Source organism: Aphidius gifuensis, linkage group LG1 (assembly GCF_014905175.1).
Source record: "Aphidius gifuensis isolate YNYX2018 linkage group LG1, ASM1490517v1, whole genome shotgun sequence".
NCBI classification, from domain to species: Eukaryota; Metazoa; Arthropoda; class Insecta; order Hymenoptera; family Braconidae; genus Aphidius; species Aphidius gifuensis.
In genome coordinates, this window is record NC_057788.1 from 23,487,694 (window position 1) to 23,514,996 (window position 27,303).

At 25.6% G+C, this 27,303-nt stretch overlaps 3 protein-coding genes across 6 annotated transcripts; 1 reads left to right on the forward strand and 2 right to left on the reverse strand.

Annotated features, from left to right (window-relative positions):
* Positions 1-183: 183 nt before the first annotated feature.
* LOC122853562 (gamma-aminobutyric acid type B receptor subunit 1) lies at positions 184-5,700 on the reverse strand. Of its 4 annotated transcripts, none has more exons than XM_044154069.1 (8): positions 5,067-5,698; positions 4,858-4,956; positions 3,561-4,786; positions 3,230-3,473; positions 2,918-3,161; positions 2,458-2,852; positions 2,213-2,351; positions 184-856 (listed from the first exon to the last, which is right to left on the reverse strand). In XM_044154069.1, exons 1-8 carry the CDS (start codon positions 5,196-5,198, stop codon positions 837-839), a joined length of 2,499 nt encoding a protein of 832 aa, XP_044010004.1. In that variant the 5' UTR covers positions 5,199-5,698; the 3' UTR covers positions 184-836. The 4 variants fall into 4 exon arrangements, with proteins under 4 accessions (XP_044010004.1, XP_044010006.1, XP_044010005.1 ...); XM_044154071.1 differs by having other exon boundaries at positions 190-856; positions 2,294-2,351; positions 5,067-5,700; XM_044154070.1 differs by having other exon boundaries at positions 559-856; positions 2,285-2,351; positions 5,067-5,700.
* Positions 5,701-5,981: 281 nt separating this feature from the next.
* On the forward strand, positions 5,982-6,747 carry LOC122854340 (mediator of RNA polymerase II transcription subunit 22). The gene is made up of 2 exons (XM_044154872.1): positions 5,982-6,195; positions 6,269-6,747. Exons 1-2 carry the CDS (start codon positions 6,093-6,095, stop codon positions 6,589-6,591), a joined length of 426 nt encoding a protein of 141 aa, XP_044010807.1. The 5' UTR covers positions 5,982-6,092; the 3' UTR covers positions 6,592-6,747.
* Positions 6,748-10,592: 3,845 nt separating this feature from the next.
* LOC122854347 (probable serine/threonine-protein kinase DDB_G0283337) lies at positions 10,593-27,292 on the reverse strand. The gene is made up of 4 exons (XM_044154884.1): positions 23,599-27,292; positions 17,637-17,810; positions 12,242-12,437; positions 10,593-12,091 (listed from the first exon to the last, which is right to left on the reverse strand). The coding sequence occupies exons 1-4, from the start codon at positions 26,824-26,826 to the stop codon at positions 11,856-11,858; spliced, it is 3,834 nt and encodes a 1,277-aa protein (XP_044010819.1). The 5' UTR covers positions 26,827-27,292; the 3' UTR covers positions 10,593-11,855.
* Positions 27,293-27,303: the final 11 nt, after the last annotated feature.

Below are 27,303 nucleotides of genomic sequence, written 5' to 3' on the forward strand. Positions count from 1 at the left end.
GAAAGACGTCACAAATCCACAATCACACAATGACGTCATGGTCATCATGAAAAGTGCTGCCACTTAATTTTAGCGCCAAAAAAATAAAGCTCAACAAAATGGCCGACGTTATTTAGGCGGTAAAATTTTAAAATTAATTTACGTATATTTAGATAAAGGTAAACACAATAAATAAAAAAATTATTTTCATTTGAATTATTAACAAATGTTTGTTTTTTTTTTTTTCTTTAATTTCAAAACTTGAATAGACATCGTTGTTTACTATTAATGTATAACTTGTTTTATTATATACTTTCTTTTTAAAGTCGTTTTTTTTATATATATTAATTATTTTCTATTATTATGTTGATTTTTATTTTTTGCATCGAATGAGCAGGGTTAAATGTACTTCAAAATATGTCTATTAATAAATTAAACATTAAATAATTTTACTAATTATAATAATAAATTACTATAATTGAAAAATAAAAAATAATATTAACATAATTTTTAAAAATTCATGACAATCTACAAAACACATTTAATGATTTTATAATTGTTTTTTTTTTTAGATGATGATTGAATCACAGTCAAGATGTAAATTGTTATTATTTTTTGACTTCAATTCCCTTTTTTTTTATCAATTACATTGTCAAAAGACGAGAATTATTAATTATTAATTTTTAACTGGGCAATTATTTCAATTCATTTTTCTCTCATCTCTATTATAAATTAAATAGAGAGAAAAAAAAATAATATAATTGTTTAAAATTTGTAGCCCATCTAGCAGTGATTATCAGTGTTGAGTATCATTTATTTATTTATGGTCTAATGATCAAGTATTCGTTATCTTCTCGTCAGCCATTCTGGTCAGTATCTAAAAACAGAATAAATTAAAAAACAAATAATAATAATTATTATGTATTTGTAATTTTATATCACTGATTAATTTTTTTTTTGTTTTTGTTTTTTTTTTCTTTGGGCCCATCCATAAATAACATTACATTAATACATTATTTTTAATATTAATTTTTTCCATATAGAGTTTATCTCTGTACTTAGTTCTAAAACATTTAGATTTAATTTTTAATTTTTATTTTACTTTTAAATATATATATTTTTCTTTCAATTTTATAAACTTTCAAGATAATTAGCTACCTCATCAAGACTCCCAAATTATTTATGAATGGTACTTGATATTTTTTTTTATTCTTTTTATTATTTGCGTTTAAATCTCGTTAGAATTTAATCAAATAAAATAATAAATAATTTTTAAAATATTAATCGCGAAATTTGGGAGTTGACTTCATGAGGTTTACACATTTAATACAACACTAAATTTATTTTTTCTCTATCGACGAATCAATCGTCTTGATGATTGTCTAACGAGATTTAACTGCGATTTTATATTAACATTGAATATACCTGATATTCAATTATTATTTTTTTTTATCTAATATTAATCATTGGACTTGTACATTTATCATTATCATGCAATATGAATAGTTATAAATTTAGGTATAACTTAAAAAAGGAGGACAACAATCTACGGAAGACAACACATTAAAAAATAAAATGTAAATAACTTTTTTTTCTTTTCCGTTTTCTAACTCTGATAATGGCAGTTATCTAAATATATATTATTTATATTTTCAATCAAGACAAGCGGTTTGGTTATTTTATTTTTATTTATTATTTTCATTGGACCCGACACATACTTTAAAAGACTCACTTGTGCGCACGTAAAAGGATTAAAAAAAATTACCATATATTTGTAAAATAATAGTCAGGTGAAAAAATATTATTGTTTTTTTTTCTTTTTGTAAAAAATATTTGTACATGAATCCGTGTATTCGTATACTATTGACTGTTTTTTTTAATTGTGACCGATAAAAAATATATTTATATTAGGCCGATTAATGTTTTTTGATTTATTCCCCGGACAAAATTATTGTAATTGAAAGAAAGAAAAAATATATATTAGGCAACATCTATACATTGACAAGTTATATATTACTTTTTAAAAATGAAAAAAAAAAAAAAAACCGGATGACAAGTTGAGCCCGAAATTTTGGTCGTAAGAGGATGAGCAACATTCAATTTGATTTAAAAAATAAAATTGGGATTGATAAGATTATAAAATATTCGCTTTAAATCTAAAGGTATGATTCAGAAAATTCAAAATCAGATGCAGATGCACGGGATGATCTTGTATAACCCGAAATACCCCCACCAATTGCACTATCAGATGTTCCCTCGCCAGTCACAAAATCAGCAACAATTAATGAGTCCTTTGGTAAATTACCAATACCACCTTTTGATGCATCACGCTCAGCAAGTCGTTGTTTAAGTACTTTGATTTTTTCTTCTTTCTAAAAATAAAAAAATAAAAAAAAACAAACGAAATAAACACACAACTCTTTAAGTTTCTTTTTTTTTTTATCGTAAAATAAAAAAAAGAACGACAAAAAAAGCTACCTGTGCAATGAGTCTTTGTAATTCATCATTTTCAGTGACAAGTTTTTGATATCTTTCTTCGTCTTCTTTTGACATACCAACATCTGGATTATACTTTGATTCAGCTTTGTCTTTTGGATGTCGTATAACTTCAATAACTTTTGGCACAAATATCAATGCCATACTTAAAAAACAACAAAATATAACAGCAAGTGCAGCAAATGTAAAACTAGCATCTTGTTGACTTGCAATAACCATTGTAACTGGTGCTGTGATTAAACAAAGTACAACAACATTGTATATTGACATTCCAACATATCGTGAATCATTAATTTGTTTGACTTTAATACTTCTTGTTTCATATGCTAAAAATAATCCAAATACCAAAACAACACCTTTGTATCCATACATAATTCCTGAAAATAAAACAATTAATAAATATATTTTTTATTATTATTTATTATTTGTATTATAACTTTACCTAGCCATACTGACTGATGATGACTTTCACAGTGTTCCAATTCTGGTCTTATTCTAGCATCATCATCACCATATGGTGGTAATTCAAGTGGAAATACTTCAATTGTTCTTTGCAATGGATCCAGCCATTGCCATGCACCCAAAATACATATATCAATGACTAATAATGAACTAACCATTGTATATAATTTCCATGGTTGAATATTTTTTTGTACTGATGATACTTTTTGTTTTGACATGAACAACTTGAATAAATAAATACAAATTAAAAACAAAAGATAAAATATATATTAGTAATAATAATGATAATTACTTTAGCTTGATCAGCTTTAGCTTTTGTTGTTAATCTATGTACTCTCCAAACTTTACTAAACATTGCTCCAAAAGCAAGTGTAAAACCAATTGACAGCATCCATGTTCTTGCTTGACATACTGCAGCATATTCCCATGGTTCAACAAATCTTCCATCAACACCAAGTAAAAATACAGATATTAAACAAGCTATAACACCAACAAGCATTATTGTATTACAAACTGGATGTGATGATTGTATTACTCTGAAAAAAAATAACAACAACACAAACAACAGTTAATCAATTAACCAATCAAGATAAAAATAATTAATAATATTAATAGATGTTTACCTTCTATGACGATGCCAAATATTAAATATAATAAGCATTATTGTAAATATAATTCCAATAATTGAGACAATACCCATGCAGATGAACAGTGGAAGGGATACAGTTCTAAGAACTTTCCTCACAATCGTACGATCCTGAGGAACCTTTCCACCAATCCATCTTTCCATATTTCTCCATGTTAAATTATCAGCTTGTGTATCATAATATCCAAGCTTAACATATTTACCATCAATAACTTGTTCAATTTGTGTTAATGCAATTCTATCACCTTGTGAACTAAATGCAACATAACCAGATACACCTAAAAATTGTGTTGAATTTATTGCTGAATATATTTCATCAGCAATTTCTTTTTCAGTATATGAAAAATTTTTTAAACTTTTTCCAGTTTTAGCTAATTTTTCCATTGTTTTATTAAATGCAAGTGCAACTGACCATACAGCATCATATGCAAGTGGTGCCTCTTGATAGCCTTCAGGATAACGATCTTTATCAATTTCATATCCATCTTCTCTTAACATTTTATTTAATCTTTGACGAAAATCTTCAGATGTCATGCCACTTATTGTTGTATCATTATTTTGATTCCACATAAGTGCTTCTGTTGTTAAATGACCCTCAGCAGCAAGACGCATTTGTTCTTTTGTACATGTTATACCTTCTTTATCTAAATTTACTTCAAACCAATTGTCTTCATACCAACCAATTAACAACCAAACATAACTTTTACCAAATAAATTTTGATGATATGCTTCACATAGCACTCTTCTTGCTGCAACAACATAAAATAGTCCAACAATAATGCGTGCATCTTGACGACGTAAATTTCTAACAGCATCTGATGGATCTGATAAAAATGATTGACGTGTTACAATTTCAATTTCAGCTTCTTTACAACGTGATTCAAGTTCTTCAACAGTTGATATAAATACTTCTTCTGCTTGTTGTAAAATTGCTATTCTTGACCAGCCAAAACGTTGAAGAAGTTTTATACGAGTTGGATTATGTACTGTTGCTGATGGATGAGTACGAAATAATGTTGGAAAACGATTACGATCAGATAATGCTGGTGATGATGCACCATAACATAATACAACAAGATTCCACATTTTTGATGCTTCAGCAACAGTTGTACAAACTGTTGAACAACCAGCTAACAGCATTAATTTTTGTGGTGTATTGTAAAGAAGATTATACATGACTGATGCACCAAGACCAGGTTCACACTAAAATAAATTATTAAATACATATTACTCATTATATTCTGTTTTTTTGTTATTTATTATGACATACGTACCTCACTGTCATTTGAGTGTAGTCTTAATTCAAAACCTGACAACAAATCCTTGGCACGATTGACATCCTCTAAGGCTAAGTTTGCTGCTGGCATGCATGCCTAAATAATCATAAATAATTAACAATTATTTCAAGTGTTTATTTTTCTTCATTTAAAAGACTTGACTTTATTTTATTTTTTTTCAAGTATAAAATCAATAACACACTTACCTGACCTCCCTGCCATCCTCCTTCACCTCCAATTGGAAATATTCCACCAATGTGTAAAACATTATCCTCCTGAGGTGGCAAAGATCCCCAAACTGATGAAACAATCGATACACCCAATAATATACTAATCATTTTTTGTTTTTTTTTTATCTTTTTTTTGCCAACTAAATTTTTTTGTGTGTAAACAACAAAGTGTATAGCTTTTTTTCTCTCATCAATTGTTAAATATCATATTTAATATTAAATTTGTTGGCCAGTGTATTTGTAGATAATCTATTTGTAAAACTGTCATTTTTTTTTTTTGATATTATTAATTATTAATTAGCCTTGGAGTAAAATTCTTGTAGGTCACGAGTTGCTTCTTTAATAATTAAACTTATTTTGCTAGCACAACAAAGTCACTTGAATTTATTAAACATATTTGGTGTTAAATAACTAATTATATATTATTAATTTTTATAAAATTTTGTATATTATTTTTGCTGTGTTTTTAGCTATGGAACAATCAATTCTGACAGGAATAAAGTTCGTCGTATATTGATCCTAGCCTTGAGTGTCATAGGGGTGGCAGCGAGGGGTGAAAAATATTATACACACATAAAATTGTTATTATGTGTGCATCAACAACAGTCAACATGAATACACAAAAATTATGTACATAAATAAAATGTAAATACATACTTTTTAGTATTTTATAATCATTAAATTCAATAAATTTATTATTGCAAATTAAAATAATTACTAAGTACAAAAAAATTAATAAATTTTTACACAAATTTCGCGGGCTTTTTTTGAGGATGAAAATAATTTACTAACGACATCTAGCGTTAAATAAATAAAACAATTATACCTATAAACAGTCTAGATAACGCTACTGTATTGTTTTTAAAAAAAAACAAAATGGTTGTCCGTTGTTATTGTTATTAATCAAGTTTGACTGCTGTTGACTGCTTACTTGCTTAGACAACAACAAATGTTTACATACCTATTTTTTATAAACAATATATAATATTTAATTAAATAATAATGTCAGCAACAAGAGCATTACCTCAAAGTAAAGAGGCATTATTAAAATCTTACACAACAAGATTAAAGGACGATGTTAAATCAATGCTAGAAAATTTTGAAGGTAAGAAACATTAACCTCATGATTGTTTATGTTATTTAATTTAATTAATATTATTTTCTTTTTGTTAATATAGAAATTGTAAAGTTAGCTAAAGGTGAAAATGATTCACAATTATCAAGGATGGCACAGTGTGAACAGGACACTTATGAGATGCATGTAAGAGCAGCAAATATTGTTAGAGCTGGTGAATCATTGATGAAACTTGTATCTGACATAAAACAATATCTAATTCTCAATGATTTTCCATCAGTTAATGAAGCAATTGGAACAAACAGTAAACTTTTTAGACAAAAACAAGCTGAAAGTGATCAAAAACTTGCATCATTACGTGATGATATGGCTGCAGATTTGTATGACCTTGAGGAGGAATATTACACATCAATATACAAACAATAAAAAACGAAATTTAGGGACATGAAAAAATAAATCATTCACACGACATAGGTGAGACGTGGTTTTGTTTTTTCATAGCTTTGTTTAATCTTTATTCAAATATTGAATCGTTTATCTGTATCATATTAGTTAAGAGGAAATCTAATTTATAATTATATCAAATAAGTAAATAAATAAGAATATTTTTCTTTTTTAAAAATCCAAAGGTTTACAGCTTTATATTTATTTAACGATTCTTTCTGTTAGATTTATTGTAATTCAATTACAATTGAAAGGCTTTCATTTACCAATACAATTAATATAAATTTAAAAGTTGAAATTTAAAAGCGATATTGAAATAATTCGAACAAGCAAAAATAAAATAAATAATTCTTAATCATAACTTACAATGTAATCATCAAGATATAACAACAATTGCATACTCCTAGAACGGCTAGTAATTTTGTGTATTGTTTTAAAAAAATTGTCATAGTGCTCGTAATAAGTACATAAGGACAGTTGTTGATAAGAAGAATGTAAATAATGGTACTGAAACAAAATATGCCAGTACAACATATGTTAGAACTCTCGGTAGTTAAAAACATCATGATGTTCTTTTAAATTTTATTTACCTAATAACAGAAACATAGAATGACCAAAGACGTACTCAGTGTTTTGGGAAGCTTACTTGACTATAAAAACACAAACGACCGCTTGTTTCTATTCTTGTGTGTCTTTAATGGAATAATTTTATTCATTTTATAGTATACCTCTTTGCCTGTTCTATTAACCTGATACAAAACATTTTTTTTTCTATCAATTTAAAAGGTGTTTACCCTATAATACTAGGAAAGAACATTGAATATCGTTTCGTAGTGTGACTTAAAAAATACCTCTGCCTGTTCTATTACCCTAATAAAACAGCCCTCTTCTATCTATGATATTTAAATATTTTTACCGTATAGTTCTGAAAAAAAAAAATAATAGATGATGCTGCTTGTTCAAAAAATTTCAAAAAATATCAAATACCTCTTTGCTCATTCTATGTTCCTGATACTCGAAAATTTTTTTTTTTTATCAAATTTCAAAAAAAATTTTAAAATAATTGAAGTAAAAATTTTTCGAGTATCAGGAACATAGAATGAGCAAAGAGGTATTTAATATTTTCGAAAATACCTCTTTGCTTATTCTATGTTCCTGATACTTGAAAATTTTATTTTCTACAAATTTTTTGAAGTTTGATAGAAAAAAAAATTTCGAGTATCAGGAACATAGAATAAGCAAAGAGGTATTTGATATTTTTGAAAAGTTCTTACCCTGTAATTCCTAAGAAAAAAAATAGATGGCGCTGAACTTGTTAACTCAAAAAATACCTCTTTTCATGCTCTACAACCCTGATAAAACAGCCCTCTTCTATCTATGATATTTCAATGTGTTTACCCTATAGTTCCTGAAAAAAATAATAGATGGCGCTGAACTTGTTAACTCAAAAAATACCTCTTTGCCTGTTCTATACTCCTGATAAAACAGCCCTCCTCTATCTATGATATTTCAATGTGTTTACCCTATAGTTCTTAAAAAAAATAATAGATGGCGCTGAACTTGTTGACTCAAAAAATACCTCTTTTCATGCTCTACAACCCTGATAAAACAGCCTTCTTCTATCTATAAAATTTAAATGTGTTACCTCTATAGTTCGTAAGAAAAATAATAGATGGCGCTGAACTTGTTAACTCAAAAAATACCTCTTCGCCTGTTCTATACTCCTGATAAAACAGCCTTCCTCTATCTATGATATTTCAATGTGTTTACCTTATAGTTCTTAAAAAAAATAATAGATGGCGCTGAACTTGTTGACTCAAAAAATACCTCTTTGTCTGTTCTAAAACCCTGATAAAACAGCCCTCTTCTATCTATGATATTTCAATGTGTTTAGTTTATAGTTCCTGAAAAAAATAATAGGTGGCGTTGAACTTGTTAACTCAAAAAATACCTCTTTGCCTGTTCTATACTCCTGATAAAACAGCCCTCCTCTATCTATGATATTTCAATGTGTTTACCCTATAGTTCTTAAAAAAAATAATAGATGGCGCTGAACTTGATGACTCAAAAAATACCTCTTTTCATGCTCTACAACCCTGATAAAACAGCCTTCTTCTATCTATGATATTTCAATGTGTTTACCCTATAGTTCCTGAAAAAAATAATAGATGGCGCTGAACTTGTTGACTCAAAAAATACCTCTTTTCATGCTCTACAACCCTAATAAAACAGCCTTCTTCTATCTATAAAATTTAAATGTGTTACCTCTATAGTTCGTAAGAAAAATAATAGATGGCGCTGAACTTGTTAACTCAAAAAATACCTCTTTGCCTGTTCTATACTCCTGATAAAACAGCCTTCTTCTATCTATAAAATTTAAATGTGTTACCTCTATAGTTCGTAAGAAAAATAATAGATGGCGCTGAACTTGTTAACTCAAAAAATACCTCTTTGCCTGTTCTATACTCCTGATAAAACAGGGAAATTTTCCCACAAATTTTTTGAAATTTAAAAAAAAAAAATTCTTTTCGAAGATACCTCCTTGCTCATTCTATGTTCCTGATACTCGAAAATTTTTTTTTCTATAAAATTTCAAAAAATTTGTGGAAAAAAAAGTTTTTGATTATCAGGAACATAGAATAAGCAAGGAGATATTTTCGAAAATTCCACATACCTCTTTGCTTTTTCTACGTTCCTGATACTCGAAATTTTTTTTTTCTTGAAATATCAGGCTAACAGAAAATTGAAGAAGAAATTTCTAAAGATTTTACTTATTATTTATCAGGAATATAGAATGCTAAAGTAGGTATTATTGAATTTTTTAAATACTTACTTAACATTAAAATAAGTTTACTATTTAAATAACAGAGCGACCACGTTCTTCTGACGCAGATTAGTTATCATAATCTAATTTTTATGAATCACTTTCCTTACTTTTCGTTTATTTAACCCACATAAATTAATTGCTGAAAATAAACAAACGTAGCAACCACACAGCATGTAGTGAAATGCAGTCAAGTGTCCTTTTAATAGGATAATAGGATAATTTTATTATACATTTAATTGACAACTAATTAAATGCTTGAAAGATTGATGATAACTGTCCTTTTTATATGAGGATTACTTTTTTATTTTTTTTATTTTCATTTGTAACACACAGATTATACATTGAAGTTTTCTATATTAATGATCATTTCGATTGCTAAAGTCGTATATATATGTATATGTATATTAAAAAGGTTATTATTATCTATATATGTATATAAATTAATAATTAAATGCTAATATAAGTCGGTGTTGCTGCACTCTATTTTTTTTTTTTTTTTTGTTTTTCATTCATTCTATTTTTTTGTCTGGATAATGATGTGTTTTAGTATTACAATTGTTTTAATTAAAAAAAATTGTATCTTAAATTGACTGTATACAATTTAAACAATAATTTACACCAAAAAAAAAATTACATCAATAATAATATTTACGAATTAAAAATTTATACTCTTGTACTATCGTGGATTTTTAAAAATTTTCATTTTACATATTACATTAATGAAGAAAAAAATATATATATAGTTAATTGAGTAAAACTAATACGAATGCATCAAGGGTTTTTCTAAACCAAAAAAATATCACATTTATAGGACAGCTTAATCATAAACACCATGACAATTAACAAAGAGAAAAAAAAATATTATTTTCTTTAATTTAAATTAAGACCAAAGACATTATTTAATCATACGTATTAAATTTTGTTTGATAAATAATTACCACGATTACAATCAACTACATTTATTTGAAGATAATTAATTTAGTTCTTATTAAGTGACTATATAAGATAAAAATTAATAAATTCAATTCAAGTTGTACAAAAAATAATAAAATGAAGCAAATACTTTTTTTTTTAAACTGATCATTTTAAATATAAAAAAAAAGTAATTATGTCTTTCATAGTTATTAATTTTTGTATTTGTTTTGTCGTTAAATGCCTCTGAGACTGAGAGAGACTATACCATCCTCTTATCTCTCTCTCAATTACAATAATAATTTAGTGTATATATGTACAGAATTTTATTTTCACTTATATCTAATTTGAGAAAAAAAAAAAAAAAGATTATTAAGAAAACATTCATTTTTAAATCATGCTTTATAAGCATACTTTGTTTTTTCTCATTTCTTTTTTTATTTGTTTGGTCCTCATCCAGATTTTTGAAAACCAATTAAACAATCGAGAATTAAAATTGGTATTATTATTATCCACAATTTTAAAAAACATGTAAATGCAGGTATACTCAATATAACTGAATTTATATTTAGGAATGTGAGAAATTTTTTTTTTTGTCTTTTTTATTTATATAACACGTTTAATTCTTCATCTCTATGATTTTTTTTTTTATCATTAATATTAATCTAAAGTAGTCGACTTATGTCCTACTTTGGCAGATGAATATTATATTTGTGAAAATGTTTTTTTTTGTTTTGTTTTTATATCTATTATTTAAATAGAAAAAAAAAACAGTCGAATAATAATTTTTTCTTTTTTTACAAATTCATTAACAGTTATATTATTTTTTTTTTCTTGTTTATATATTGAAAAAATTGCTATTATTATTTTTTCGGTTATCAATCTTATTGAATTAGCTATATGTTTTTGAATTTTTTGTATGGAAATTATTATTGTTATTTTTTGTTTGTTTCAATGGTAAACAAAAAAAATATTGTTGGAAAATAGTACGACGTGACTTGGCGAGTATAAAACATGTATTTTATATTTTTATATTGTTTAGTAGTATTATTATTATATTTTTTTACATACTTTATAGCATGATATACGAATACGTGAAAAATAAAAATTAAAAAACGAAAAAGGGAAGATAATAATTACATTTCATTTTAGTCTCACGAATCGGCAGTTAGAATTTTCTGTTATAGCATTATTTCACAATCACCATTATTTTCATTATTTCATTCATAATATTAATTTAAGTGCTTATACTCAGAATGATACTGTTTATTAATTTAATTGTTTTTTTTTTTTTTCTTTTTTTATATTCCATTCAATTCCATCAAAAAACCCAACTACTTTTCATGTAAAAAAAAACACGAAATAATAAATAGAAAATAATAAAATTCAAGGAAAAATATTAGATAAAAATATCCTGCTAAAATTAAACAAAAAAATTTTGTTTATCTAAGTATAAAAAAAATTAAAAAAGAAAAAAAAAAAAAAAAATCTGTTTACTTTATAATATTTAGTAGAGAAGATCAGCAGTTGCTTCAGCTCCCCATGCAGCTGTATCCTGAGAATTTTGCAAACAGTCTTCTTCCTCATTCATCGCTTCTTCATCATTTATTTTTTTATTTCCATCACGAATTGGCGTTGATTGACTTGTTGAAGATATTCCCAATGTTCTTGTTACACCAAGTTCAAATCCTTCTGATGTAAGATCAACTTTACTTGGTGTAAAATTTGATAAACCACCTCCACCTAAAGTTAAATAAATACTTATTATTTTTCATTCAATAAAATTATTGCAGCCAAGTTTAATTTAAAAAAACGAATTAATTAAATATAAAATTGAGTATGTATATGGTAATGTGGTTAGTCATATGATTAAACTGTTGTAATTATTCTCACCAAGTATAGGAGAAACTGAGGCTGAATTGACCGTGGGAGAAATGGATTTGTTGACAATTTGTGTTGATTGTTGATGATCACCAACACCGGAAGTTTCACCATCAACACAACTGGTAGAACCAATGTCCTCTAGCATTGATGATTCGCTTGGATACTCAAAGGTTCGTGTTGCTTGATCATTGAATTGTATTCGATGCTGCAAGTCATAAAAAAAAAAAAACATTTTTCTATTAATATAATATTTTTCATTTAATTTAATTGATTTAAAAATTATTACAGGTCATTAATATAATAAATACATTAGTAATCGGTTAAGTAAAAGAAGAAGAAGAAAAAAAAACTTAAATATATATCCTGATGAGTATAGAGGTAGATGACGATGATGATAATACTAAAGAGAAAAAGGAAGAGAAAGAGGAGGAGGAGGAGGAGGATGATGATTGTCTTGAGAAGATATATTTCTTGAAGATAATATATTTTTCCAAGTTTGATTGTGTCGGCTTGTGGTAAAAAGAAGATTGTTAAGTTGGTAGAAGAGCTGTATAAATAAATAGCCATGGTCAAAGGAATGAGAGACAGGAAAAAAGTGAGAAAGCTTTATAAATCAAATGAAAAAGATAAAAAGAGACAAAGATTGGTTAACCATCGGCACGGTATGTAACCTCGGATAACAGTAACCGGTCACACTCGTTGACTTTTTGGCTGTGTAAGCACCCACCATAGTTATCCTGTGTATGCCACGTCACATGCAAAATAAATTTATTAAAAAAAAAATATATATTTTAAATAAAATTTATAATAATAATAATAATGACAATTTACTCTGTCATCAGTAAAAAAAATGCATTCCAACAACATTTTTAATCTTCAGTCTGTTTCACATGACCCACCAATAACAAAATAAATCCATATGATAAAATTTATAATTTAAAAAGTTGGATACATATGACATTTGTAAAAATAAAAATCATTTGATGTACAAGGTGAATGGAAAATAAATAAATAAATAATAATAATATTATTATTATTAGAGAAATTAAAATCCGGAATTTCCAATGAGCACAGATTTCAATCGTTATGATTGAGTGAAATTGATTCACCAAGAAAACTGTCATTAAAAAAACCAGATTGAAAGTCTACAAGACACACACATACTTTATAAAAATAACTGATCAATTATTTAAAGGTATAATTAATTACAACTATTTATTCATTAATAAAAATAATCCTTGAATAAGTTGTCCTTCAAGAGTCTGGATTTTTTTGAATTATTATACTGTTTGTTATTTATTTTTTCAGGTCATATGACCTTCGGTAACATGCAAAAAACTTTCTGGCTTGTTTGGTAATTACCCAAGTATCTGGAAAAATTGTTGTAAAATTTATACGATCATTTCCAGCAAGGGTTGAAATAATAGTATAAAATTTATTCATCAACTTGTCTAATACTTATACCGTTTGTCATCATGGAAAGTCAAACATGGAACTAATATTATTAAATAATATTCAAATTGATACCAATAAATTTTATTGTCAAATAAAAAATAAAATAAATTAGCTTCTAATCCCGTTGCAAAATTCTCAGTTAATACCAGGAAATAATTTGATAAAAAATATAAATAAATTATTTATATATAAACAAGAAAAAAAAAAGTCATAAAAATTATTTAATTCTTTGCGGTATTTAACGCCAATAATTTTCTACCACGAAGGTCTTGACCGAATTTCGTTTTTTATATTTTGTTTTTCTAACAAGAATACTTGCTGAATGAATTAAACAAAATTCTAAAAATTATAAAATAAAAATATAACAACATGCAATTTAGCCAACAAAAAAAATGTATAAAATTAAAAATGATAGTGGATAAATGTCAATGTCCGTTACAATTAATCGTCATGAAAATCATCATCAAAGTTATATATATTTATCCCAAGAAATTCAATGTAAACCAGTGTTTAGATGCAAAATTTTATAAATGTGTACACAGATAGTCTGGACATGCACACCGTCAAGTACCGTTTCATCTAGGCATCCATGCAATACTCTATATATACTTGCAGTACATGCAGCTGAATGCCACCAACTTTGCTAGTGTATTTTTTTTTTTTATTTTAATAGAGGTAAGCTGGAAAAGCTTGTGGAATGTCAATGCCTCAAGTTGTTCAGAATACAAGGAAATTAACGTTCTTCAATGTTATTTTTTTAAATTTTCAACTATTATACTTATTTTTTTTTTTACCACAAACCATTCAGAAAATATTCAGAAAGATTGCTTTTTTAAAAAGTGTGACACAATTGAATGTTGAAGGATTTCAAGAAAGGTCATGTTATTAAATTACAAAGCTAAAAACAATGTTAATTTTTATGACTACTGTAAGACATATATTGTCGTTGATGACTAAATTTTATTTATATAAATATACTTTTTAATTTAGCTCTCTATTTTTATTATTATTTACTTTTTATAAATGTTATGTCAGTCAATTTTTGGAAAGTCAAACTTGATGATTATTAATTATTTAATAAATGCTGATAATTGTTTTTTATTATTATAATTTTTTTAATGTTGAATAATACCTTTTTTGTATATTTTTTTATTGTTATTTGATTTTATTGTTTCTTGCTTGATTATCTTATTATTAAAAAAATTTTATTATTGCAATTTACTCATTCAAAATCACTCTTGAGTAATCACTGTAATTTCTAATTTTTTTTTGTGAAATTAAATACAATTTTTAAATGAAAAAAATGAGTTGAGAAAAAATAATATTATGAGATAAATATTCTCACATGTTGAGTGTTACAACGTTTTGCAATTCATGCATCAAATTATTATATTTTTAACTTGTATAAATATGTGGGATACATGTTTTTAATAATACTATATTATAGAATAATCTTTAAGATAAATTTAACAAATATAATTTGTCAAAATATAATGATCATTTTTTATATTTTTAATGTCCCTCAACAATTGTATATAGAAAAAAAAATGAAGCATCATTGAGTAAAGTGTTTGGTCCATTTAATTTAAGTGGATAAATCGCGCGTGTGGCAAAATAAAAAACGTTAACAAAAAAAAAACCAAGGAAGACAGCGAAATAAAATGAGATCTTTCCACATCGTGCAACACATTTTTTTTTAAATTTTTTTCAATACTTTTTATAACTAAAAAAGGCATCACTTTCGTTTTTCCTTTCCTGCTAACTATAACGCGGTTTGAGTAAAATAAAAAAGATTGAAGATTAAAATAAAAAGATAAAAGCGAGAAATATATATGGAGATTGTTGTTGTGTGTGCACGTCAAGGCAACTGATTCAAATTGCAAGTAACTTGTACAGATATATTTAAACAAGAAAATAATATTTGCAAGAATAAATTCAGCTTTTAAAGAAAATTGTAGTTGACTCTTAGTGAAACTTGATTTTAAAGACACAAAGTGGCATCGTAAAGCAAGTATACAAATGTATTTTTTAAATGATAATAAAATGTATATATATGTTTATTATATTTGATGAAAATTTAAGTAAATAAAGAAAGGCTCTTTTTGAGATCATGTGAAATACCAAGGAGTTCATCGAACGTGGATAATAATATACTCCAGTTGAGGAAGTATAATAAATTATTTTGCGGAATTTCTATCGTTATATAGAGTCCAAGCCCTTCTCTATATATATTTATATATTGAACGATCATTCGTTGAGTCGATTGAATGGAACAGAATACAGTTAAATACCTCAACTGAGAGAATCTCGATATTTTTACGATCTTGCTAACTTTATTGTCTTGTTAAGCTTTTTTTTTTTTAGTTTAATATTATTTATCTTTTTTTTTTTTAAATAAAAAATAAACAAATGACAAATTGAAATTTTATCGTAAAAATGCCATAGTCATGTTGGTGAATTTTATTTTATTTTTTAAAATATGTATTTGTACTTTGTAATAATAAAATATGTCGATTGTCATAAAAGAAATAAAAAGAAAAAATACTATTATCTGCTTGTAAATATCATGGGAAGATCTGTCTGATGAACGAATTTAATATTTGTCTTTTAAATTTATACCATAGATGAATAGAGATTTTTTTTTATTGTTTTTATTCTGATGAATCGTAAGGAGTTGTCCATTTTTAGATCACATAAAAATAGAACAAATGCATTATATGGTAAATATAATTAATACAAATGAATAATAAAAAAAACGTGAGAATATTTAGACACGATTTCATCAACAAATCAAGTGTATAATACAATAATACATACTTTCAAATATAAACTAAATTTAATTATAGAACAAATGAAATAATAAGAAAAGATTTCTTAGAAAATTTATAGCTTTAAAAATTATTTCAATAAATAGTTTTATTTATTTTTTATATATGAATTAATTAGTTTTGAATAATTATAAATTATAGTAATTTTAAATTATTTTAAAACTATTGTAAAGAATTTATTTAAAGGCAATACGGAAATCGAAAAAACTCATAGTTTATGGAGCGATACAAGAATATTAGTCCTTGTCGTGAATCAGTTGTTACGCTTTCAGAATAAAATCGACATTAAATTATATTTTTCTCATTTTTTTCTTGTTGCTTGTCATTTGGCTATTTACCATCAAAAAAAAAAAAAAATTAATCTAGTGACCTAGTGCTGTCATTTTGTCAAATACAAACACAATCAATAGCAAATATTTTAATAATAATAAAAATTGATAAAATGACAAATGAGGATTATTTTTGTCTTGTCATTGTTGCAATCAATCACAGATTTTTTAAATTTTACTAAGAGTTGAAAAAATGATAAAGAATTAAAAGAAATAATTTAATTCAATGGAATTATTATTTGAGACTTTAGTAATTATTTTAGAGAAAAAAAAAACATTGAAACATTCAAAGAAATTAAAAATTAAATTATTTTAAAAAATTCTATAACAGTGATGGAAAGATTCCAAGTTTAAACAATAAGAAAGCAGTGTAAAAAAAAAAAAATGTATATATGTGAAAAAGAAAAAAAAAAAAAAAAAATTTAAAAGAAACTCGAGACAGACTTGCTAGATCAACTGAAGACCTTGAATAAATATTTAAGTGCATTTATTTTCATCAGCAACAGTATAACCAGATATATATTTTTTTATAAAACACCTGATGTATTTATTTTCATACCAATATGATTATTTATCATCATTTATTCTTGCAATCATTTAGCAAGATCTTGCTGTATAATGTCAGCAAAGATGATTTAATGATTTTATAAAAAAATAAGCAAGCAAAAACTTTCTCAGGATAATTATTTAGAGTATACACGAAATATTGTGCAATAAACAATTAACCAAGCAAGGATGCAAAAAAAATAATAATTTTCATTTAAACATAGTATAGTTAATAATAATAAATACCTTGTGGTTTCTTGGTGATCTTGAAAGATTACTACGTCCATTAATAAGAATATTATCATTTGTAAATTTAATGTCACAAGGTGATGGTGGTCCTTCTGAATTATCCCAATCATTATCATCAGTAGTTGATGCATCTAAGGTCGCATCCAGCACGATTATTCCTCCATCACCAACCTGTAAAAGAAAAATCATTAAAATTATTTCTACATCATTACAAATATATTTCAAATCATTATATTTATAAATTCATTCATCCAAAAATAATTAAATAATGTTCTATTTATAAAATTTAAATTATAAAAGGTCAAAAATAAACATTTCAATAGATTGAATTTTTATATTTAAAAGATTCATGTTATGATAAACTGGTTCTGATCAAAAATACTTTCATAATAACATTAATATATATACTTTTTTTTATATGTATCTTTAAATATATTTATATTTTATATAAATAAAATACTATATAGAATGATGAATAAAAGTTTTAAAAAAATATTCTAGAGGTTGACAAACTCTGAAAGTAACCGGAACTGGTTTTATTCAAAGGCACTCATATAAATGTCTGGCATACGGCATAAGATTTGACTCAAACTTTTGATCATCATCATCATCCTTTTCATTATGATGAAAGTCAGGATAAAATATTAAGTTTTTTAATTAAAATAAATATATTTTAATATTAGAAATTCATGTTTTTCTTTTTTAATTTGCATAGCTATTAATAAAAATATATATTTATAATAAACATTGATTATTCAATTTATCAATTAATTACGAGTTTTATTATTTAGCAAATTATTATTATAAACAATAATTAAATATCATTTGTCAAGGACATGGATGAATCAAGTGCATGTATGTACAAAATAATAGCGTGACTTTGTAAAATATATAAAAATACTTTTTATAATTCAAATGAGTCGTAAATATATTTGTACATTAACTCTCTTTGTCTATAGAAAAAAAAAAAAAAAATCAATTTTCTATATGTATTTATCATAATCTTCGGTGTGAAAACTTGAAATACAAGATAAATGTGTTTAAGGATTTTTTTTTTTTCTTATTTTCTTTTTTATTTAATGATTATTGATGATTATTTACAAATGGAAAGTTTAAACAACATTTACACACTAGAAACTATTAAATTTAACAAAAATTATTTATATTATTTATTATTTTACCTTGAATGACACACTTTGAGGGAGGAAATTGAAAATTAATTCAATGCAACAATCATAAGTTTTTTTAAAATAAAAAATAATAAAACGTTGAAATAAATTGTAAGATAATTATTATGAATATTATAATTATTGTACTTTCTTTTAATATTTTATGATAAGCTATTATGATGCAACAATAACATGTACCGACTTCCGATTGATATATATATATTAAAACAGCTGGCTGCATATTATAGAGAGACCTTCAATTATCCTTTGCTTTTTTTATTCATTAAATAGTTTTTTTTTTTTTTTACATTCAAAGTCGTTATGAATGAAGAGTGACTTTGGAACAATAAAAGGGATACGCATATGCGTGCTCAGACCGGATCCACAGACAATTCTCAGCCCTTGAAAGATTTTGCCTTTTTTTTCTTGAATTTATTTTTTATTCTGTATGTTTTTTTGTACTCAATTTTGTTTTTTATATTTTTTTTTCTCATGTGACCACCAAGGGAATCCGGTATGCAACCAGTATTAACCAGACAATTTCCCGATGGAATACGACACACGAGAGGTTGACCAAAAAAAGAAAAAGTAAAAGAAAAAAAAATATGTACTTTTTATAAATCTTTAAAATATTTATATATATAAATTAATTTTTATTATTATTTGAACTGAGGTTAGATTAATGACGATATTTGATTACCACAGATTAGATATCAGCAATCTAATCGTATGACCATTGTGTAAAAGTAACAAAAAGTTAAAAAATAAAAAGTTGCAATGAAACAACGCAGCTTTATAAATAGAAATAAATTGAAATGTTTATTTATTTTAATACCATGATTATTGCAAGATTAAAAATCAATTAGGTATTATTATTATTTAAATTATATTTTTTTTTACGCTTAAATAGATATTCCAGTCTATTTAAGAAAATTTTGTTTCGCACGAATAGTTGTTATTTCGTTTTCAACTCGTGCGAGTAATTTTTTTGAAAATTTAATTTATTTATTTTCATTTTAGGAACACTGCCTGAGGAAATGAAAGTTTTTATTATTGATAAAGTTAATATGTTTATTTGAATTATATAATTTTCTATTTTTCGTGTCAAACAAATTACTTTTTTATTTTTTTTAGGCATATTACAGCCTTGACTTAACACTGACCTGAAAATTACTATTGGTTTTTCTTTTTAGATAGGTATTTATGCAACCTGTCAAATGTTAAAATAATTAAATGTAAATGAAATGAATTTTTCTATTTTTGTATACATAAAAATAAATAATTCAAATCTTTTAAAATCTCCCCTTTGTATAAATTGTCAGATATTACAATTATCACAATCATGTGAAACTCCCAGAACTTTTATTATTATTATTATACCAAGTTTGATATCACCAACTATAACTTGTGTACAAGACCTTGAACCTTCTAGTATATACAATCGTTAAGTAATTACCATTGTCGAGGGAAATGCCAATTAAAAAACCCTACTTTATAGTTTACTAAACTCCACTTGACTGTGTATTTTTTCTAATGGCAATTTAAATTATCATTTAAAATATAAAAATTGCAAAATAATCAAATAATAAAAACAAACAAAAAAAAGTTATTAAAAGGCTCCACTTTCACTAAATAAAAAATTACATTTGATATGTTAATTTTTTAGACATGACCTTATAAAAATTCAAGGCCCCAAGTTAATTGTTATTACTGTCGACACTGTCAACAACAGTACAATACTCTAGTGCTCCAAAAAAAATAATAAAAAAAACATTAAATATTCAAATGAAAAAATAAAAAAAAAAACGTGGGCATTTAAGTATAATAACTAGTGTCAGTTGGTTTTTGTTATGAATATCTAAAATTATTACTTGACAAAGACAAATGTCAAAAAAAAAATTTTAATTAAATTCAATGGATTACTAAATAGACAAATTTATGTATTTATTTATGTAAATAATATTTTTGATTTGAATATAGAAAATTGTGAAATTGATTTTCAAATGAAAAAAGTATGATAGGGATTTATATATATGTTTATTGCTAATTTTATTTATTTTTGTGATTAAATGCAGGTGTATATGAGAGACACACTAGATAGTTTGAGCTATTAAAAAATTGTAGGATGTTTAGATCAACGAAGAACAGCTTGGACTCGACAAGCAGTTATAAAAGGTGATAACGGATCTCTCAAGTTTACTCTCTCAATACCAATGAAGATACAAAATATTCCTACATCTGATGATAGTATATATCTTAAATGTGGTGTCGTGTATTTTGTCTTGCTCTAGGACAGCCATATACGATTTACTAAGTCCGATGAGATTCTACGTAATCACCAGGAATGTTGTTCACCTGGCTGCAATTTTTTTTTTTTTCTTTCTCTATTTCCATTTTTATGTTTTTATGTATTTTTTATTTTTAAATCACAGACTAACTAACTTGGCAAATATAAAATAAATAATTTAAAAAAACTAAATTGAATATATAAATAATAATTGGCAAACAAGAATTTTATTTTATTTAAAATTGTGCTAATCAAGTTGCGCTTCTGATTTGAAAAAATAATTAAAAGGATTTTTTTATTTTTTATTTTCTCTGATAACAAATTAAAAAATATTTATATTGTTATTTTTATTATTATAAATTATATCGATATTGATAATATTCCTACTTTGAGCCACTGATAAGAAAATAGAACAAAAAAATAATTTATTTATCTTGTTTATTTGTTATTATTGGTGTTTTATTAAATGTTTTCTATTTATTTATTTATTTTTTTTTTTTGCTTTTTAATATATTAAAATTCATTTATCATAATAGCAAATCAGTAAAATTTTTAATGTGACATTTTTGTTATTTATGTATTAATAATGATGAAAGAGTACCGAGAAAAACAAAAAAAAAATCAACAACATAATTGCATAATTTAAAAACTTATCAATTTAATAGTTGTACTTTTTAAACTGCATTTTATTATGAAATTACTACGCCACATTTAGTGCAATGCATGTGCAACGATAGTGATAAGTACTATATAAAATGTGTCCCCACTTGAAAATGATAAAAAAAAAAAAAATAAATAATAATATTTGAAAGGTAAGTTGTCAACATGTTCATTATGATGCAAACTAAAACTTTAGAAATATTAATTTTCAAATACCCACACAAGCTACTTGTTTTAAAAATATAAAAATTATTCCCTTCATTTTTATGAATTCATATCATTAAAAAGTTAATATTATCAACATTTTTATTTCCTTTTTTTTTTTATTAATAATAATATGATGGAATATTAAGTGTCGTGTATGTTAAATCAAAACAGGACGTTGATTTGTCGTCAATTCGGAAGTTGAGATAACCAAAGACCCTATCATTTAATTTTCATTCAGTGACCATTAAAAACAACCCACATTTAAAATATTTTTATTATTTTTATATATCATTTATTTTTCAATTCGATAGATTTTGTTTTTGTTAATTTATTTTTATTAAGGAGGATTAACGATACATGACATCTCTATATAGATGTTGATAAAATCGCTTAAGCCGGAATAATAAAAATAAAAATATGATTTATTTTAAAAAATCAGATTTAAGATTATCATTAATAAACTTGATATAATATCAGCTGTATTTTTTATGAAAAAAAGTGAGTGAACACGCAAGAATGATGACTAACATAACAAGCATCACGAAGAAAGCAAAGAAGAATTTCTATATAAATTTTTATGTTAAATTATTTCTCTTTATTTTTGGTTTTTATATCCTAAGGGCCAACTTTGAAAAGTGATTCAACTCATCTCTCTGTGGGTTACGTTAACAATGCATTAACAACCGGTCCAGTCAAAAAAAAAAAAAATTCTTTTCCCCTTTTTTCGTCTGGAATGCAATACCATACATAAAACATTTTTAAATAATTATTATTCCAACTAAAGTTAATAGCTAAAAATCTAACAAATTTATTTTTTTAAATTATCAAAAAAAAAAACGTTATTAAAATGATTATAATACTTGAAATATTTAAAATTTTAAAAATTAATTAAACATCAAAAAAATAAATAAATATATCTAGTTAAAATCAAAGAGCGGTAGATGAATTTTAAAATAAAGAGAAATTAATGAAAACGGTAAATTAAAAAAATATTTAATTAAGTTGTTTGATTAAAATTGAAGAAGTATACCACACAGAAATAAAAATTAACATAAATGTTGTTAAACAATCAGCCCTCATTGTAAGTGACAATAATGTTTCCCTCGATGTTTACATGAATGAATGAAAATATATGTATAAAAAAAACAAGTGTTTCAAGTGAAAACACCAGAGGTGAATTTGTAGACATGTTTGTCATTGTATCGTGTTTTGAATAATTAACAAGAAGAGTAAAATTGCTTGTAACAAAGTTGGTAGGATATACATGTGCTTTTAAATTCCTCCTCGCACATATAATAAAAAAAAAAAAAGAATTATTGAACGTAAAATGCCAAGACATTCTCTTTGAATAATCCAAGTGTGGTAGTGGTCGTTGTAGTCGTCGTCATTGTCGTCGTCGTCGTCGTTGGTCAAAAGAAAGTGAAAGACATTAACAGACAAGTAGGTGTTTCATTTAAATAACACATAAATGATTAATTAAATAAAATAAATTAATTAATATATATATGCTATATGAAAGTTTATGCTCAATTTGTATTTCATGACATCAAAAGAGAGAGAGGTAAAAAAAAAAAAGCACCTTTTCACCTGTTGGAAAAATTGATGAAAAAAGTATTTAAAAAATGATAAATCTTACCTTTGACTTTTCTCTCTTTCGACTTATTATCAGGCCATCATTTTCAATATAATCTGGCACATCCTTCCTGTTGCTAAAGTTGAATACCATGGTATTATTTTGCTGATTCCAAGGTTTCGTGTCCCACAAACCACCACCACCAGAACCACTAGATCCAGTTTTTTTAACTGGTTGAATTTCATCAGCACTTTTTAAACTAACAACAACTTTTGTTGGCTGTTCAATACTTTTAACACGATTTATTAAATTTTTTTCCAATTCACGACTACTTAAATTTTGTTGTGGTAATTGGGTTTTAGTTGATACTAATGGACGTATTATACCAATTTGTTTTTGTGGTGGTAAATCAGTTTTTTGATTTTTAATTAATTTTGATTCATTTAATTGTGAATATGACATTGTTGTTGATGATGATTTAATCATACCTAAACTTGATATTGCACCAATTGATGGTTTTATTATTTCATTATCATTTTTTTTTATTTCAATGTTATCTAATATTATTGGTGTTTCATTAATTTTTTCTTTATCTGTTTTAATATCATCATCATCATCATCATCATCATCATCACCACAATTACCAGCTATGTCATTTGATATTAATAATTTTTTATCAATATTATTTTTAAGCTCTTCAATATTACCATTTTGTGTTGATTCACTTGAATTTCCATTTTGCATTGTACCAGGTAAATATGATTTTTTAATTGATGTTTCTGTATTAAAATTAAATTCCATAGTACATCCAGCTTTGCTAATACTGTCTAATGCACTTTTTGATATTGTTTTTGGTCCATCAATTGCTTCAACATCATCAATAATATCTTCAATAATATCTTGTTTATTTATTATTTCCTCATTTAATTCTTTGACATGTTTATTAGCTTCTTCATTTTTTTCTTCTTCAATTATTTCATCATGAATTATTGGTGGTAAAATTTTATCTTCCAACACTTGTTGTCTACGATTTTCTGGTTGTTTATCAGTTTCTTCAATCACTGTTTCTTCACTTATTAAAATTTCTGGTTGTGCTTTTACTAAACTCTCAAGTGTTGAATTATTATTCGTACGAAATATTTCATGTACTGGACTAACTGATGCTGATTGAGTTAAAATTATATTTTGTCGAGGTAAATTTTTTTTTGGTGATGATGGTGATGTTACAGGTGATGTTGACTTGTTAAATCCAATACCAGCATCATTATTAATTTTTTGTTTATGATGATGATGATTATTATTATGATTACTATTATTATTTTGATGATGATGATTGTTATTATTGATAAATGGAGGTTCAGGACTTGATATTGGTGATAATGATGATTTGAGTTTATTGTAAATTGGTTCAGGTGATGATGATGGTGAATTTATTGATTTTCCAATTTGTTGAAATTTTGAAACAACAGATGATACTGATTGAACAATTGGATCAGTAACAACACCATCATTTTTATACTCTTCATGAATAAGAGGATTTTCAATGAGTTCAGCAGTTATTGGCTTTGATAATTGTGATGATATATTTTTTTTCGGTGAACTAGGTTGTTTATTAATATTAATATTATTATTATTGTTATTTGTAAATGGTTTTGGTTGTATTGGTGGTTTTGGCACAATTTTTTTGACTGTTTGTGCTTTATATGTATCATTAATTGTTTTGAATGTTGCAACTTTAGCAGCAACATCACCTTTTAATTTAAGTTTTCTAACTGAACCCTCAAATATACGCATTGTTGTTTTAACAAGATCCGGTGGTGGTCTTTCAGTATCAGCTAATAATGGCTTTATTCTTTTTGGCTTATTTAATGCCTTTGGTCTATCATTATCAATAATATTACCAATTAAACGACTTTCAATTTTAACAGTTGCTCTATCAACTAATACAATATGATCATTAACTGGCTCTTGTCTAACACCAATAAATCTTGAATTTTGATTTGTATCATCATGATTTTGACATCTCATTAATGCTTCAACACTTCTTGCTCTTTTCATTGATTCATTACCACGTGTTGCATTTCTATAACGATCTGTTTTATTAATAATACCAGGTATTAATGGTTTTTTAGTAAATTTACGTGTTAATTTATCATTTTCATCATTATTATTATCATTATCATCAACACCATCATCATCATGATCATCACAATCAAGTAAATCTTCAAGTGATGCTGCACGACGAAAACGTTGTACTGATACACGACTTTTATTCATTTCTCTTAATGTTAAATTAAGATATTTACTTTTTAAACGATTAACAATACCTGGACCATATTGTAACTCTTCAGAACTATCACTCTCACATTCATCTCCATTTTTTTTAATTAATTTAATTTTTTTATTATCATCAATTATACAATGATGATTATTATTATTAATATGATGATTTTGATTTTTTATTTTATCATCAATTTTACCTGTTGTTGTTGTTGTTGTTTTATCCCAGCCTTTTTTAAATTCAGCATAAACACAAACACCACCACCACCACTATCTTTGTTATTATCCATTGTGTTATTATTATTTTTATTATGACATATTATATTATCTTTATAATCACTATCAAAATTATTATAATCTTGTAAATTATTACGTTCAGTTAATAATAATGATTTTGTAAGTGTTGTTGTTGTTGATGTTGTTGTTGTTTTTGGAGTATCCTCCGAGGATGGACAAACTGATACATCCGCCTCGAAGCGCATTTTGCACGCAACTGATTCATTAACATTGAGTTGTGTATCCTTGGTGATGATTGTAGTGGTGGAAGTCGTTGCAGTAGAGGTGGTGGTGAGAGGTAGTGGTGGTGTTGATGATGATGATGATGATGATGACTCCCGGGTCGTTGTTGTCGTCGTTGCCGTGCAACTAGCGCTGCTTGTGACACTACGTTCAACTAAATCACAAGTATCATTATTATTGTCTATCCTGTTTGATGATGACATGTTTTCTTCTGTCATTTCATGTTTAGAAGTACAACTGTCAATGATTTTTACCATGTTTGATGCATCATTTGCTATCACTCCATTATTACTAGCTGTTGTTGTTGTTGTACATAATTTTGTATTTGCTCCATTATTATTTGTTGATACTTTATTTTGTTGTTTTCGTCGTTGTATCAAATCTCTTTTCCATTGTGGAACATTTGCTAAGTTGTTGTTGTTGTTTTTGGTGGTGGTGTTGCTACTGTTGTTGCTACTTTCAACTACATTCGTTCCGCTTACAGAAGCCATGTTTATTTATTTTCTTTTATATTTTTCAATTCAATCAATTGTTGTATTGATTATTTAATTGCTCTATCACGTCAAGACAATTATAATTTTGTTTTTCTTCTATTTATTATATCTTAATCTAATTTTATTTTCTTATTGATTGCATATTTCTTACTTGGTTTGGCCGGTTAATAAATATCGAACTGACTACACATACACACATTGACATAATTCGTTGTATAAAACCAGGGGGTTGTACTCTGGATTACACTCAATGTAAAAACATACAAATGCGTTGTTTTTTTGCCATTTTTGTCACTTCACTTTTCACATACACACCCCAGACAATTAAAAATTATTAAAACATTGACATTTTTTATATACTTGTTATTTTTTAATGCTTGATATTTACTTGACTTTTGTTTAAATATTGTTATCAAGCATTGTCGAGTTTAACACTACAACTTGACACCGGTTTTTCATTTTTTTTTTTCTTTT

Coding starts and splice junctions, on each gene's coding strand:
- LOC122853562 (XM_044154066.1), bottom strand. CDS start 5,198: ATGATTAGTATATTATTGGGTGTATCGATTGTTTCATCAGTTTGGGGA. Junction 4,787..4,857: donor TACACTCAAATGACAGTGAG/GTACGTATGTCA, acceptor AATTTATTTTAG/TGTGAACCTGGTCTTGGTGC. Junction 2,352..2,457: donor TACAAAGACTCATTGCACAG/GTAGCTTTTTTT, acceptor TTTTATTTTTAG/AAAGAAGAAAAAATCAAAGT.
- LOC122854340 (XM_044154872.1), top strand. CDS start 6,093: ATGTCAGCAACAAGAGCATTACCTCAAAGTAAAGAGGCATTATTAAAA. Junction 6,196..6,268: donor AATGCTAGAAAATTTTGAAG/GTAAGAAACATT, acceptor TTGTTAATATAG/AAATTGTAAAGTTAGCTAAA.
- LOC122854347 (XM_044154884.1), bottom strand. CDS start 26,826: ATGGCTTCTGTAAGCGGAACGAATGTAGTTGAAAGTAGCAACAACAGT. Junction 17,811..23,598: donor GAAAGAGAGAAAAGTCAAAG/GTAAGATTTATC, acceptor TTTCTTTTACAG/GTTGGTGATGGAGGAATAAT. Junction 12,438..17,636: donor GATCACCAAGAAACCACAAG/GTATTTATTATT, acceptor TATGACTTGCAG/CATCGAATACAATTCAATGA.